The following is a 16,810-nucleotide window of genomic DNA, read 5'->3' on the forward strand; positions in this document are numbered from 1 at the left end:
CATTGCACTGCATTCGGTCAGATATGCATACACATCTGAGTGGAAAAACGACAATAGTTTACATTTTATCATACTGTACATACAGAAAATAATTAAATACCGTAGTCCTGTGACAAAATGGAGCAAATTGAGTGTCATTTTGTAATGAACATATTCAGGGGACAGAAGACTATTCAGTCAGTCATTTTGCTGATGTCCTTACTATGACATTTTAGGTACAGGGTAGACTAGACATTAGATCACCACCATTGCACACCCAGGACAATGTCCCCATTCCCTTCTCTTTCTCCCATCACAGACTGAGAACAAACGGAAAAATACACAAGTAAGGCCTAAAGAGTCACTCTTTGAGACCAAAATTAGGTCATTTTGATTGTGGTTAATTGAGCGGAAAAATAAGAGCCGAGTCATTTCAGGGTCTAATGAAGTTGTTTAAGACATTTACACTTTGGCCAATTATCTGAAGTGATTATTCAATCCAATTATTTCTCGAGTGATTTTCTATGAATAGACTGGTTGAATGTGAGCTTTTGTGTGTAAAAACATAATTGCCAAGCAAATTTACATATGCATTAATGTCTGCTGAATAGTTCTTTCATTTTGGTTGTTTTGTTTAATTGCTAATTAAAATGGCATTGTATATTTAAAGGTAGAGTAAGTGATATCTTTTGGTTAAAAATAAATAAAAATAAGGTTAAAGCACTATATTCTTAGATTGTTTGTTCAGTAACAGAAGTCTCCGTCTCTCCAGCTCTTTAATAAACAGAAAATACATTTTCAGGTAGGTGACAAAATGTCAGCCAATCAGGAAGTACCCATTTATCAGCTTCTTTTTTTTATAGTGTTCCAGTTCCAATTTTGTCTGCTCATTTCTTTGTGTCATCACTTCCAATGTCACGTTCTCTATCCTGATTGGATAAAATTGGTATCTCGACCTGAAAAGGCATTTTCTGTGTAATAAAGAGCTGGAGAGACATGGAGACTCCTGTTACTGAACAAACACTATCTATAGCAATGAGTACTATCAGAAAATAGAGCTATTTAACACTTATTTTAACCAAAGTGAGCTTTTGATTACAGGATAGCTCGTCCCCCATATTGAAAATAAATATTATATACAAAATTGGCCGAACAATATTTGAAAATATATTTGTAACCCAACATAGAAAGAGAATGTGACGTCACCCCACTGAAATAATTAAGCTATATATATTTTCACCATGCAGTTCGGACCCAGTATATTACACAACAATAATGAAGTTCAGGGCAGCAGCTTGTTCCCTTCAGTAGTTTATTATTGCCAATGCATTCAAAGGGTATGAATTTCTCAAGTTACATGTACAGGATAACATTGATACACCTCCAGCAGACAGTCCTACGTCCTCAGGGTACATACACATTTGGAGGTGGTATACCTCCAAAAAGCACCGATACCAATAGTTGATTGTGATTCCAAGGACTGAGCACTCCTTCAGTGGTCTTAATAAGTTAAATCTGTATGATTTACTGTAATCACCAACACCTCTTCAAAAGCCTATATTTAGGCTACTTCAAATATATGTTCGGCTCATTTTGGTATTTTGATACATGGTATCAAACTGGTGGTTACGGGTCACTCCTCAGTGTTAATTTAACCGACTAAACCTTATATACTTAAGTTGAGTTGACTCCCCCAAGGCTGCCTGCTATTTTTTGATGCCTCAGTTCTCGCCGCTTCTCTGTCACGGGTTGAGGAGAAAGCGGTTGACTTTCTCCAAGTACGCTGGTTTGAGGTAGTCCTGCAGCTCACTCTTTTTCACCCACATGAAAGGAGGCATTTCAGAAGACGGGGAGAGACCGGCACCGTCGGACAGGACGGCTTTGAAAAAGAAGACCTTGGCTCCCACGAAGGTCTCTGTACGCATGGCTCGGGGTACTTTGTATTTATAGACGCCACAGGGGGTATTACCCAGAAATGTGGCCTGCGAGGCAGCCTCTGTGAAGCAGAGAGAAACAAGAGAATAGCTAAAACACTGATTTAATCTGCAGCCTTCATCACAAAAGGCTTTTTCAGCTTCACATTCAAACATAAATATCATCAAATAAAATGTTGGCTAAAACCGATATATTCTTTTTATATCAGTTCAATACCGATATTGCATTTTTAAGGCTGTTATCGGCCGATAGTGATATGATGATATTAATTAGGCATCCTCATTCCCTACTATTAACCAGTTACCTGGTAGACTAGAAGTCAGGGCTCTCTCAGCAGTCTGTCTCAGGGTCTCTCCTGTCTCCCAGTTGATCTGAGGAAGCAGCCAAAGTTTCTGCTCTCCAACCGTCTGCTCCACCAACAGAACCAGGGAGTCTGCCAAGCAGCGCTCCACTGAAGACATCTTCTCATCTAAATCAGCTGTTAATAAACAGTAGATAAACAGATAGACAGACATTTAGACATACAACTTGGCACATAAAGTTACTTAAAAACACATAGAATGTGATATGACTGGACCTTATACTACTAGGAAGAAACCCTGTGATTAATACTTTTACGCAACTGTATTATGTACTTGTTGGCCTTGTGTCTTGCTGAGGTTCATAGTGAATTTATTATATTTTGTCTGGTTTTAATTCTGCCACATTGAAGCCAAAGGTTTGTTTCTCGTCTCGATTTTCCACCATTTATAAATAGAAATATGGCATCCATTATCCATCCGTATACATCCAGTAGATATCATTTTTTGTTTCTAGATCTATTCTCTTCCACTTGCTTCTTCCCTCATCCCTACTTCAGAACTCTTGGGCTCAACACAGGTTGAAACTATCAATCAATTAGCTCAAACGCACAAATGATCTCAATGAATGAACAATCGATTTCAACAAGCCTATCCACCTGCCCCTGTACAGATATCACCCATCTCTCATACAGACCTCTCGTCCTGGGTTCAGGCAGAAACTGTTTGAGTTTCTGTTCCCAGGCGTCCTCCAGGTCCTGAGCCAACACAATCTCTTCGTCGCCACGGCGACCCTCCTCTTCGTCATCTGAGTCGTAATCATCCGATTGTTTACGCCTCAAACTCTCAGCGTCCTCCAGGAGACGCAGCTCATGGTCAGACAGAATGCTCTTCTCCTGCTCCATCTGAGACAAGAGGGGGATTGAATAGGATTCAATTTATTTAATCATGGGAGCACACACACACACACACACACACACACACACACACACACACACACACACACACACACACACACACAATTACATTGTGGGGACACGTGACGAGAACCTCATTTTACGAGGACATCGCTTTCCGGAGGTCCCACAGGGCTGAAAAACAGTCACGCAAGTTCAACTTCCATCTCCCTTTAGTCCAGGAAAAGGAAGCCATGATCACCCCAGCCCCACCCCCTAGACACCACCCGTTTCACTCTCACCTGACAGCCAAACACTGATCAGCAAAGCAGCACAGCAACATCACAATTTGAGACAATTGTACATAGAGACCTCTAAAACCACCATTGAAAGTGCTCCAGATGAAAGCATTGTGCATTGATAGGAGCATCACTATCGGTCATAGGGTGGTGTCACCTCCAGCTCAGCTATTTAACTATTTAGGAAAATCAGAACTTCTTTTCATCTATGAAATATGATGGTTGAGGGACTATTACGTAGATATAAACATATACATGTATCTGATGGGGGATGTTTTATTATTATTACTGTACCTGTTGAACCAGGATTAAAAAAGAAACCCAGCACAGCCATGGTACATTCTCTCAATATTTTATTGAAAAACAAGACAAAAGGTTTTAAACAGTTTAGAACAAATATTTGCACTACATTCTGCAAACAAAATGACAAAAATAGGATTTTGCAGGATCTTTTGGAACTTAAGCATTAGGTTAAGGTGCGACAGCAGTAGAAATGCAATGTAGCTGTGTGCATCTTACAGTGCATCCAGGGCTGACTGAATTCTTTATAGTGCAAAGTAAAATGCAGACAAAATAGACCAAACATAAGACATTCTGACCCTATGAGGTAAAAACATCAAAGTCACTTCAACTACTGCAGTCATTGAAACAAGGAACAAATCCCTCCCCACTTTTTGGGATGTCAAAGCATTCATCTGAGCCTTCTGGAATAATGTTGCTCATCTGTTAAAAAAAGAGAGATAAAGACAAATTAAATGCCATTAATAGCAACACTCATGACACATTTAGGATCCCCTACATCTTGTTCTGAAAAACCAAATTCATTGAGAGTGATTTCACCTGGCAAGATAAATAATATGCAGTATTATTGATGACTTAAATATGCTTAAAATGACAGCAGTGAGATGATGTTTCCTGGAAATAATTAATAAATAAATAAATAATTGATTAATCAAAAGGATGAGTTGAGTTCTAATATGATAAAAATAGAGAGAGATGATAATGGGCAGTAACTGAACCTATTAAAGGCAAGACTTGTAGGAAAGATTTAATCTGATTTGATCCGTTAGGGCCAGGTCAATGCAAATGAAATGGCACTTTGAAGACCCGTCATACTACATGCAACTGTGAGTGGACCTGAATATACTATCTTAAATGACTGATTACTGATTTTATAATATATACTAATATCTTATAAAAAGAGACAACCAGAATTTATACTTACAATTCCTTGGCGAAGGGAGTTGATTTCTGGATGATGTCATCACCAACAACAGGTGTGTCAGAGCATTTTGCACCAGTATGAGCATCTCTGTCTGCTATACCATGTCTTCCAACATCTGTGAAGATGTATACTCAATCAATTAAAAAGCTTCATTGCCAGAAATTCCCAGAATGCATAATTATAAATTGAAAGTTAAGATGGAAACAAACTGCCCAAACACACATATGCCATAGTTTATTACTGATTACTGATATCCCTTAGCTTTGCAGATAAAATATACCACATCAATTATATAATGAAACTCTCTTGTTAGTTGTTACATGTGAAGTGCGTGGTTTCAACACTTTGTTATGTGATGTTGTATGAGAACACATAATCCCCAACAAAGGCTCCCAACTCAATTTGTGAGAGTGTGGTTAAAACATAAAGCTCATTGAATAATATATATTTCTTTATGTGGTAGCATGCGATTTAAACCTTAATAACATGGGAAGTAGAAGCAGTGGATCACCACATGTGTGCCTATTAAAAAACAAAACCACAAATACCAATAACATACTACAGGCATGCAAACAGCCCCGAGGTGAAAAAGGTGACAACATGTTGTTTTCTTTCGGGTCAGGTGTCACACAATTGCCCTATTTGGGTTCAAAAAGGTGACTGTAGCTGAAAAGTGACACTTTTGCATGTCTGATACTAAATTGCACCAAGAAGCATTAAACTTTAACCTGGATTAAATCATGGTATATCTGTTAATCCAGTTGCACAAACCTCTCTTGAGCACTTGTGTGCGTACTGGTGGCGAGCATGGGAGAATACAACACAATTGGTGCGACATGTCCACCAGCATGCCACAATGAAGGCGCTCCATGTTGGACCTCATTGCTCTTTTTAGCACTCAAAAATAGTAGGCTGAGGCTCCTGTAGTTAATCACTACTTTTAGCTCTCTGCTGCCCTCTAGTGTCCATCTTTGTAGTAAACTAGGGAACTGCAAGACAAGCGGCTGCTACCAAAAGGGGGCAGCCACAGTCAAGTGGAGACAAATGCAACATGTTAGTTGAAGATTCATGTGTTTTAACCAGGAAACCTGTATTCTCTTTACAAGCTCAATTTCAAGCTCATTATTCCTTTTTGTTAAATACATTTTGTAGTATTAGTGTAGAGTATGTATTGCTTTTTACCAATTGCAATACCAGTAATTTGTTCCGTCTGTCAAGTTTTTTTTAACCTAAGGTTCAACTGATAATGCGAACAGGGAAGGTAAAGGGGACACCATTGATCGAGTGCTATTCATGCAATATCATTATTATCTATGTGCAGACTGTATAAGATAGACACGTTCTAGTATTGGTTTTAAAGGGATATTTCACTTTCAAAAAAACTTTGGGTCATTTTATCGTCTACTCAGGCTTTTGTGAGCTCCCGAGACAGTTTTTAAGTTGCTTAATTCAGTATTTAGATATTTGATATTCATTTTATCAGACACGCCTCCTTCCTATAGAAACCCATTATAACTTCAAACTCCATTTTTAACATGTTAAGATTCATCAAAAACACCCGTCCTTGGTTCTGGTGACTCACCCTGCCCACCTAATACGCAAGGGGGCCGTGCTTTTTCGATTTCTTTTTTCATTTATTTTATTTTATTTTTTTATTGTATCTAATTTTTTTCATTTTCAAAAGAAAATATGAAAAAATAAATGAAAAAAGTTATCGAAAAAACACGGCCTCCTTGCGTATTAGGAAGGGCAGGATGAGTCACCAGAACCAAGGACGGGTGTTTTTGATGAATCTAACATGTTAAAAATGGAGTTTGAAGTTATAATGCGGCAGTGGCTCAAGGGTAAAGTGAACTGGAAAACCGCAAGGTTCCCAGTTTGATCCCGGGCTGGGGCACTCCCCTAGAGTTAGTGTCAAAGTGTCCTTGAGCAAGACGCTGAACCCCTAATTGCTCCCGATGAGCAGGTTGGTGCCTTGCATGGTTTCCTCCGCCATCGGTGTATGAATGTGTGTGTGAATGATTAACCCAATCAATGTAAAGCGCTTCGGATAGAAGCGCTATATAAATGCACCATTTACCATTTTACCATTTATAATGGGTTTCTATAGGAAGGGGGTGTGTCTGATAAAATGAATATCAAATATCTAAATACTGAATCAAGCAACTTGCAAACGGTCTGGGGAGCTCACAAAAGCCTGAGTAGATGAAATGACCCAAGTTTTTTTTTAAAGTGAAATATCCCTTTAAGTCCCTGTTTTGTAAAAGAAAATGGGTTTGATTGTGAAGGATAATGGTAGGTAGGATCTGTGCTAGACTACTGTTATAATTATTAATATTTGTTTCTGTCACAAATCTCACAATTGATTCAGAAGGCCGTTCACAATCTCTGACTGGCTTTGGTAATACAGAAATAGCTGCTAAATACATCATTTGTGGGAGTATATGTTTTTGAGGGGATGAATTTATGGCTTTCATGTTTATGCTTTGACCAAAATGCAAAGTAAAATTCTAGGCCGTCCATTCCTTTTTTTTTCCCTTTAAGGAAATGTATTTGTAGCAGATTTGATTTCTGCACACAGTGACTTTGCATAACTGTCATCCCACAATGACTGAGTTGAATTTTAAATATTATTTTAAACCCCAGTAACCTACCTTGGCAATAAGAGGTCATCACAGGTGTGACAGAGCCTAGTCTGAGCATCTCTGTCTGCTACACCAGAATGCTAATATAAAAAGCCACCAATAGAATTTTAATCAGAAGAAAACATATAAATTGCTTTAACACACTGCATTAGCGTACTTATGATATTGAAAAGTATCCTTTAGCTTTGCAAATAATAAAACATTAAAACACTTCCATATACACATGCAGTAAGCATAAGCACATTCACATGTCCTAAACATGTGGTGTGGAGTAAGAGCTCCTCATTCAAGTTAGATTACTGGACATTAGGAAATTAATCTAATCCTGAAATTGCCTTCTTGTATACCAGGGTTATTATAAATTAGTTAAAGGTAGGGTAAGTGATTTGCAATTAATCAAATAATTGCAAAATGGGTCTATGTTCTGATAGTGCTCGTTACTATAGAGTGTCCTGTCCATATAAGGAGTCTCCATGTCTCTCCAGCTCTTTATAAAACAGAAAATGCATTTTCGTTTCAGTTTCAGTTTCATTTCCAATTTTATCCAATCAGGATAGAGAAATCAATCAGGATATAGATTAAACAAGTGCAATTGGAAGTGATGACACTAAGAAATGAGCAGGCAAAATTGGAACTGGAACACTATAAAAATGAAGCTTAAAAATGGGTACTTTCTCCTGATTGGCTGAGATTTTGACACCTACCAGAAAATTTATTTTCTGTTTATTAAAGAGCTGGAGAGACGGGGAGACTCCTGTTACTGAACAAACACTCTATAGCAATGATTACTATCAGAATATAGTGCTTTAACATTTTAACAAAATACTTTTTGTTTTAACCCAAAAATATCACTTACCCTACCTTTAACTGGAAATAAAATAGAGAAACTAAAGTAAAAAAATAATAGAAAAAATCGAAATAAAAGCTAAAACGAACAAGCTAAACTAACAAGAACGTTCTAGATTATAGATTCTGAGCATGACTTTGCATACCTGTCTTCCCCCACAAATGATTGAGTGTACTTCTAAAAATATTATTATAAACTCCAGTAACCTACCTTGGCAATAGGAGGCGATTTGTGATTTTTGGATGGCGTCGTCACCAACAGGTGTGTCAGAGCCTTGTGCACCGTATGAGCATCACTGGCTGCTACACCAGGCATGTCTTCAAACATCTGTAAAGAAGTATATTCAATTAATTTAACGGTTTAATTGACTTTGAGTACATAGTTATAAAAAGAGAACCAAGATAGTATTTTAATCAGTAACATAACTGCCAAATCATTGATGGGGAATCCAAGCTAATAGAGACTGCATGCTTTCTATTCCTGGAAATGCTATAAAAAAAATTATACATTTTTTTTAATCTTGTTTGAAATGACCAAACCTGCCTACCGATGATGTCACTGGTAGGCAGGTTTCTGAACCGTCCATAGCCATCCTCTGAGATACTGACAAAAATGGTTCCATTATTATTATAATGAGCATTTCAGTCAGATAACTCACGAATAGATTGAACCAATATTATAGACCGAATATATATTGAACCAATATAGAATGAGAATACAAGTGTGGATGTAATATTTTATCTTGGCGTTCAGGCTCTGCTACATTTTGTCTCCCTGCTCAGCACAATTTAGAAAACCATCATTAACCATTAAGAGCAGGGAGATAGATATTAGGGCTGTGAATCGTCTGCTATCTCACAAATCGATTCGATTCCGATTCTTGGGGTCACGATTCCGATTTTTATCGTTTTTTTTTAAACAAACGATTCTCGATTCAAAACGATTCTCGATTCAAAACGATTCTTGATTCAAAACATAGGATTTCAGGATCTACTCCAATCTTCTGGCATGAGAACAGAGTACATTTATGTAGCTTTTATAATTGTAAAGGTTTTATCAACTGATAATAATGTACCGTAAACACACAAAGGTAAATCCAAGATTAAAAAAAAAATAATCAAATCGATTTTTTTTTAAATGAGAATCGATTCTGAATCGTCCAACAGTAGAATCGCGATTCGTATTCGAATCGATTTTTTCCGACACCCCTAATAGATATATAATAACAACCCTCCATGGGGAACAGACCAATAACCACTGGTGGTGCTGGGGTGGTCGTGGGAGCAAACGGCGCATGACAACAACCATAACACATAAGCGGAAGGAACACAGACTTCGGTGAGCTTAAGTAACCCGCCCAATTGGACAGCTGATTGCCACGTCAGTGTATGACGTATGGTTCTTGCATGACGCTGTATACAGCCACATAGTAATGAGCATGCACGTAACCTCTCGAGTGTATACTGCCTGAACTAACTCGCAGGCTACGTATAATTAGTGAGGAGTAACTAAAAGTCTTGCCTGTCTCAGATTGCATTAGAGAGCGAGAGAAGATGGATTGTATACTACAGCATGGGCAGTCTAGCCTGTGATGAAACACATTTTAGGTAGCCCCTTGCTCATCAACTGATCCTGCCCTGCCCAGCATAGTCAAAAGCACAATGAACTAGCTAGATGCATCATTGCCTGGATGAGAAACCTATGCAAACAGACACACTAATCACTTGATGAGGAATGTTTTGTTCTTGAAACAGCATCACATGCACGTCATGCCATGTAGCTGATTGACATCAAACATCCTTTTTAAAGAAAGAAAATAACTCCTAGTAGGGACTTGCCCCATATATGAGTGTCCAGTTAACAGAGATAATACATTCCTGCACATTTTCCTTTGTTAAATATCACAGAGGCATTGTGAGACTAACCAATCGTTGTGATGGGACTAATATCTATAGTCTGGGATTCTCAAAACTTCTTAGCTAACTTCTTGGCCAACTACTATAAACATTAATATAATGTATAATACAAGGGAAGACTTACCTTTGTCCAAGGGTAATCCTATGTCATTCCATGCACTGCCAAGTTTATGTAAATATCTTGTAAATGATGGTCATTGTTGACTGTCAAAACAAATTTCACCCACTTCTTCACACCTGTAAACTTGTGTGTGACAAAGTTGATTAGAGACTGCGGTAACATCGAACAAATTCCTGGGGCACTGTGGACCATTTTCTAACACACACTGTTTAACACACTTTTAACATTTTCGTGAATAAGGGAAAACCCCACATTTTGACATTAAGTGATTTCAGTGATTTCTCCTCTATGCATTATAATGGACCTACTCATGTTGACAAGGTTTTAGGTCCCCATGAATTTCTTGGTACCCACGACGTGACTGTGTAAACAGGTCAAAGTCCTCTGGGGTATTAGAAAGACAAATGAAAAAATTGCAACCCTCTGCATGTGAGCTCACAAGCAGGGAGAAGTACACACTCAATGCTTGTCTGTGGCAGCCTTGTTTGTAAATGACATACATGTTGGGTAAGCAATAGGCCATGCTGTTACTTAATCTTGATTAATTTCTACAACTGCTAGTTTAAAACTTTATCATCAATGGTCAGTTCAGTAGTTCGATACAGTCAGTCCATCTCAAGTGGTGTCAAGTGTGTATGCTTAGTCCAGGCCCACTCCAGAGTCCAGCACAGTGGGCTGGTTGGCTGCCACTCTACTTCGCTGCTCAGACTTTTTTCCTGCCACTGTGGGGAACGCAAGTGGCTGCTTGACCCCCAAGTGTCTATACTTGCTCCCCTTTTCCTAGTCTAACACCATCTGAAAATAGGTGATTTATTACGACGCGATGTACAACTTGTGAGCTTAGATCTGCTATTTTTGCCAAATGTTTGATTGATTGATTACAAATAGTACAGTGGTACGATTTTATACAATGGTGCTAAAAGGATAACACAAAAAACCCTAAGGGCTTGTTTCCATTGTGGACCCGTGTATTGAATAAATCGAGACATTTAAAGACAATAATATACAAGACATCATCAATTCTAGTAGCAATAAAATGTATGTACAGTACAGTAAACGGTTATGGGGGGGCGGGGTCATTTCTGGTGTTAAGCTTAGACTTTACTAGGACCAGTTACAAATTGCTGACAGGTGCTCTTTTATGGTGGTTTTGGAGGAGGGTAGGAAGTCCCACTTTTTGATGTCTGTTGGTAGGACATTCCACATTTTGGTGGCATAGCAATAGAACAAATGTAACCCCATGTTTTGCCAAATCTATCATGACATGCCCAGAAATAGAACAGGGATGCTAAAAGGCTCATCATATGGTTAAATGTTTCATGCTCCACTGTCTGTAACTCACCTGGTACATGAGCTCTGCAAACTGCTCCTCTATGGGGTTCCTGTCCTGGGAGATGACAGGCAGTCTCTGCAGACACACTGAGCCCACTAAGGTCCATGGCGACGCCACGCTCTCAATGTGATCTTTGGCTTTCAGAGAAACCCCACGACACACAGAGCTCACTGACAGCTGGCGTAACGTTAATGCTGTATTACCGACCCTGGTTCTCCCAAAAGAGTTGAAAACATGTAAGAAACACCTAGTCGCCATCCTGCCACAGGGCGCAGACATCTTGGTTCTCCTTCAGATTACCCAGTATGCTTTGCGAAGGGCGATACCATTATCTTGTGAAAGGGGGGAGCGAGAAATAATATTAAACCAAATATGACTCTTAATGAATATTATATTGCATCATGTGCAAAACAATGGGTTTAATAGCAATTAGATATTTATTGTTAATGTAGTCCAAAGATTTTATAAAATAAAATGTATCGTCCTAACAGACACAGTTTTATTATTTAGATGTCCCTAGCCCTTAAACATGACCGTCATATCATGACAGTCATGGATGAACTTCAACCTAGTGTTTGTTCTTTCTTAATTTCTGGCCCGTACATCTACATAAACGTTCAAATTTCAAATATAAAGTGCTTAACTCATGTCCACGGATGTTACAATTATGTACGGGTCCTCAGAAGTATCCGTATCTTCCGTATTGTTCAATAAAAAGCATTTAATCCGATCGGTGGCCATTTTTCTCCGCATTTTCTCCACGTAACCCTATTGGTTGTGAGGTGTATTGCACTCTGATACATTATAACTTTATGAGAAAATGGCCAATGATTGGATTAACATGCTTTTTATTGAACAATACAGAATATACGGGTACTTCTAAGAAATTGTACACAATTTTAACATCCGTGGTCATAGGGTCAGCACTTTATATTTGAAATTTTAACGTTTATGTAGATGCACAGGCTAAAAATGGAGAAAGTGCAAACACCAGGTTGAAGTTCATCCATGACGGTCGTGACAGACAACCGTCGTGTGATCCATGGCTATATGCCCCCTAAACATCCACATAATGGTTCTTACCAGGATGAGCCTCTGCTCAATGTCACACGTTTTGTTTTGTGTACAATAGTTACTGTACAGAAGAACCATGTTTAAATTAAACTGTATATTAATTAGTTCAATCAGAAACGTATGCCGACATGTAGACATTACTGGAGGATCGTAAGTGTATTTTTTTGTATGAAGTCTTATTATTTAGCATCCGTAACAGCTTAACCAGAATAGAACAGGGTTATTCAACGTTTTTCGGGCCAAGGACCCCCTAGCTGAGAGACAGATGAAGCAGGGACCCCATATATATTGTATAAAAATGTGCTGCAGATTCAACTTTTTCATAGATATCATAGATAGATTCGTAGACTTGTTTAACAGCACTGTCATTGTGTAGCGTTGTATTGGATGTGTATTTTCAGACAATTACCTAAACCCTAGCTCAATATTTAGTAAACTTGACTTTCACTCTGTACTTGGTAAGTTGGTCTGCTCTTTTCCCCCCTCTATACCAAACCTCTTTGCTGAAAATAGCCGATCTACACAAGGCATGTGAGCTTGTAGATCTGCTATTTTTGGCAAAAGTTTTCCTCAGAATAGGGATGCTAGGGTTCGAGTAGCCTCGGAAACCCAGGCTTTTTTTTTTGTTAGGTTCGAGTGGTTGGCGAACCCCCTCCCCTGTAGTAACTCTGAGGATCCCCTAGGGGTCCCGGACCCCCTGTTTATGACCCCTGTATCATAAGTAATTAGCATTACTAAGTACTGTAGTATTAGCCAAGTTATTAACTATGCTAATGCTCTAGTTTTTCTGTTATTTTTTAACATGCATTTCCCATTGTTCTTGCTTGTTGTACAGTACAGTTGCAGATCTACAGTATGACTGATGAGAATTATCATTTATGTTGATCTTCTACACACAGTGTTACACAGTGATTATTATGCCAATGATGCTGGGAACAATGACTAGTTTAAAAAATGTATATATATATGATTGTGAACAGAGTGCTGCAGAGAGCGCTATGTTCCAGTGCAGTCAGCCTCCAGGAGGAGACATCAGCCCCGGCCATCACAGATGCTGGACAATCATCCAAATCCAAAGAGTTCAGGTACAGTAAGTCCATTACACAGTTCAGTAGGTTACACACATCCTAGCCTTGGATCAAGACTATCATATATGTATTTTATCTAGGCTGACTTTTACTGTCGTATCTACGATACGAAAGTAAAAGTCAGACTCGATCCAACGCTACACACATCCCAAGCTACAACCACTCCAAACATGTATTTACTTACTTATAGCAGCGCTTATCAACTCAATCAATGAAACAATCAAAACAGAAGACAAATGCTTCAAAAGATGAATTTCCTACATATATGCAGAACGATATTGACATATTCCAAGTTATATAGAGCAGGTGTGCAAAACACGCTTCATTAGTTGTTCACATTAGTGACATTATCTAAGCACTAGGCCTGCTCATATTGGTCTCACATACTGTACATGACATCTGTTTTAACAAAAAAATAAAGTGACTCGTTTTACAAACATCGCTGAGATGACTGCTGTTTTCTTCCTGCAGTCACTACCCACCAATGCCTGGCGAGGACAGCCCTCTGAGGTGGGCAGGGCAGAAGTTTGAGGAGCTGCCGGTCGCTCACGTCAAAGCCACATACAACAAGTAAGAAAAATAGGCCTAGATACATTGCACCAAATCCACATATTGATACTTACATTGCATAATTTGGCTCAGACATGTTTCAGTCATGTACCATGTAGTCATAAAATCCAGTCGAATGCTAAACCAGTTCATTTCATTAATTAGTTCCCACTCATTGGTTAAAGGTGTGTCCTATTCTTAAACATACATTTAACTATTTTGCTAACTTGACTTTCCCTGATTAAATAAATGTTGTAAAACATGTGTGGTCCTGTATCCGTGTCCCCAGTACACACATCCAGGTGACAGACGGTGCAGGTGTGTCAATGGTGAGGACGTCTTGTGGGACAGAGGGCTTCAAGAACGTGAAGAAGTCCACCCCTATCGCTGCTCAGACTGCTGGGATATCTGCTGCCACAGTACGACCCATACCGTTTTTGTTCTGTACAACGCTGCTGTAATGCATATGCTCATATGTTTTTATATCGTCCCTGTCTTGACACTGGTTTTATACTAAATACTTTTCATTTGATATTTTTTGCCTCTTCAAAATGTGTCTATCTGTCTTAGTAAGGCTTCTACATCACTCGAATGTACAAAAATACACTGCAAAAAATAAGTTTGTCATTATTATAACCATTATTATGAATTCATATTCATATTTTACATTTTAGTCATTCTTTTGGAGATCTCTGATTTTTTTTTTCATGATCAGAGATTTTGGCCTACCTATATGTCTGGTGAAATCTAAATTCAATGTAGTTGCTAGAACAGCCACTAACAAACCCAAAAATCTTTGGATTGGTTCTGCAAAGCAGTTTCTTTTTAACTCTTAATAGTTTTCACCCAGTTTTAGCAAAGCATTTACGGACTGGATTGTGAGTCGAAAGGACTTTACACCAAGGACGTGACAAAAGAACAATAAGAAAAATCACTGAATATTTCGCATCAACCTATTTATATACAGTAGTGGATGCCTCATTCATACAGGTATTTGTTGTGAAAAGTCAAGCTTCTGTGTGCATGTACTCATGACACAAACAGCAATTCAAAAGAAAATATTTGTGTGCAAATTAACCACTTAAACCCCAGCATCCGTATTCTTTGGAAGACTTTTGCAGGGAATAGCCAATCTACAACGTGTCGAGTTGCATTTAAGTGGTTAAACGCATGAAAAACGTCTTCCAGTGTGCCAATGCCGGGATCAGACTACACTATTACTTTTTATCCTTCACGGTGGTCAACGTGTCAGATTATGCGATTATTATGCATGTCTTGGTCGGGAAACTGGCAACACTATCAATCATCATTTGCCATCTTCCAAGACGTTGCGCAAGATTGGGTAAGCGGGTGAAGAATGCCAAAATCTGTCTGAAATTGCGAAGTCTGATTCCGGTTTAAGAGTTCAGTAGAAGCAGAGATGCAGTCAAATAGTGTTTAAAAAGTGTTTTCTTTAATCTCTCCGTCCTGTTTAGAAAGCCACAGGGAAGGGAGTTACATATGTCCGTGTGGTGGTGAAAGGCCTTGGACCAGGACGGTTGGTAAGTAGAGCAGAAAGACTGAAATATTCTCGTCAGAGAAGCAACCTCGTACAGGATTTAAAGTTGTTATTCCTCATTATTCTGGTATAAAACATGAGATATGACTTAATGAATTGCTTTGTTTTGTTTTTAGCCCTAGGCTGAAATTTAACAGTAAGGATTAGGACATACTACTGAATAAATGTTTTTTTAATTTAGTTTTTACAGACTGTATTATTAATGCATTGGTACATCCGTTAATGATTTTATATATTAGTATGCTTTAATTCTTACTAATGGGACACTGAGTTTTTACTTCTATAGTCTGAATTATGCATGTATTCATACATTAGTGATAGATTTATTATACACACATTAATACATTAGTCAAACAGGTTACTGTAATAACTTATTTGACTGCTGACAGTGTTTTATTTCTCTGTCCTGCAGGCTGCCATCAAAGGTTTGACCATGGGAGGTCTGGAGGTGGTGTCCATCACAGACAACACTCCTGTACCCCACAACGGATGTCGGCCACGGAAAGCCAGAAGGATCTGACCAGTCACATACCATCTCAGACCAAACATCAGACTCTGTTGACCTCCAACTTCCCCTGTGAACAGTTTTGTTAATATTTGTTGATGTTGTAGTTGCACATATTTGCCAGAAGAGGGAGACTTCCCTCCTCTGGAAGAAAATGTATAATAAATTCTCACTTTGGTTGCACATTTTTCTTGTGTCACTTGGGTTAAACCTTGTCCTTGGAGTGAGTGAGACTATGGGGGAGACACAGAAATGGACAATTGTTAGATTTAATCATCACCAAATGAAGAGTGATACACTAATGATGAATACATTAATAAAGGTTATATAGAAAAGGTCATAGTCATTAAATGTAACATGACGACTTGGGTATAGAACAATACATAGGAAATACAGTTACGCATTTTGAATTCCCATATACTAAGTGTTTAGAAAAATTGTGTATTCAGACAGGGTGTGAATATGAACCACACAATGTCCTTTTTAGTCCAACAACATTCAATAAGCTGGAAGGGGGCGAGACGATATTCGAAGGGTTTGG

At 38.5% G+C, this 16,810-nt stretch overlaps 2 protein-coding genes across 2 annotated transcripts; one reads left to right on the forward strand and one right to left on the reverse strand.

Moving 5' to 3' along the window:
* Positions 1 to 1,220: 1,220 nt before the first annotated feature.
* mrpl46 (mitochondrial ribosomal protein L46) lies at positions 1,221 to 11,941 on the reverse strand. The gene is made up of 4 exons (XM_080424229.1): positions 11,505 to 11,941; positions 2,911 to 3,118; positions 2,219 to 2,392; positions 1,221 to 1,975 (listed from the first exon to the last, which is right to left on the reverse strand). Exons 1-4 carry the CDS (start codon positions 11,772 to 11,774, stop codon positions 1,722 to 1,724), a joined length of 906 nt encoding a protein of 301 aa, XP_080280355.1. The 5' UTR covers positions 11,775 to 11,941; the 3' UTR covers positions 1,221 to 1,721.
* Positions 11,942 to 12,561: 620 nt separating this feature from the next.
* Positions 12,562 to 16,457, forward strand: mrps11 (mitochondrial ribosomal protein S11). The gene is made up of 6 exons (XM_080434887.1): positions 12,562 to 12,719; positions 13,550 to 13,654; positions 14,129 to 14,227; positions 14,496 to 14,625; positions 15,682 to 15,747; positions 16,177 to 16,457. The coding sequence occupies exons 1-6, from the start codon at positions 12,646 to 12,648 to the stop codon at positions 16,282 to 16,284; spliced, it is 582 nt and encodes a 193-aa protein (XP_080291013.1). The 5' UTR covers positions 12,562 to 12,645; the 3' UTR covers positions 16,285 to 16,457.
* Positions 16,458 to 16,810: the final 353 nt, after the last annotated feature.

The sequence above is a fragment of the Gymnoscopelus braueri genome (genome assembly GCF_963280865.1).
Source record: "Gymnoscopelus braueri genome assembly, chromosome: 1".
NCBI lineage: Eukaryota > Metazoa > Chordata > Actinopteri > Myctophiformes > Myctophidae > Gymnoscopelus > Gymnoscopelus braueri.

Excerpts from the sequence above, each read along its gene's own strand:
- mrpl46 (XM_080424229.1), bottom strand. The coding sequence starts at position 11,774 with ATGTCTGCGCCCTGTGGCAGGATGGCGACTAGGTGTTTCTTACATGTT. Across the intron at positions 3,119-11,504 it reads TTGCAGAGCTCATGTACCAG|ATGGAGCAGGAGAAGAGCAT; the intron begins GTGAGTTACAGA and ends CTCTTGTCTCAG. Across the intron at positions 1,976-2,218 it reads CCTGACTTCTAGTCTACCAG|AGGCTGCCTCGCAGGCCACA; the intron begins GTAACTGGTTAA and ends TCTGCTTCACAG.
- mrps11 (XM_080434887.1), top strand. The coding sequence starts at position 12,646 with ATGTTTAAATTAAACTGTATATTAATTAGTTCAATCAGAAACGTATGC. Across the intron at positions 14,228-14,495 it reads GTCAAAGCCACATACAACAA|TACACACATCCAGGTGACAG; the intron begins GTAAGAAAAATA and ends CCGTGTCCCCAG. Across the intron at positions 14,626-15,681 it reads CTGGGATATCTGCTGCCACA|AAAGCCACAGGGAAGGGAGT; the intron begins GTACGACCCATA and ends CGTCCTGTTTAG.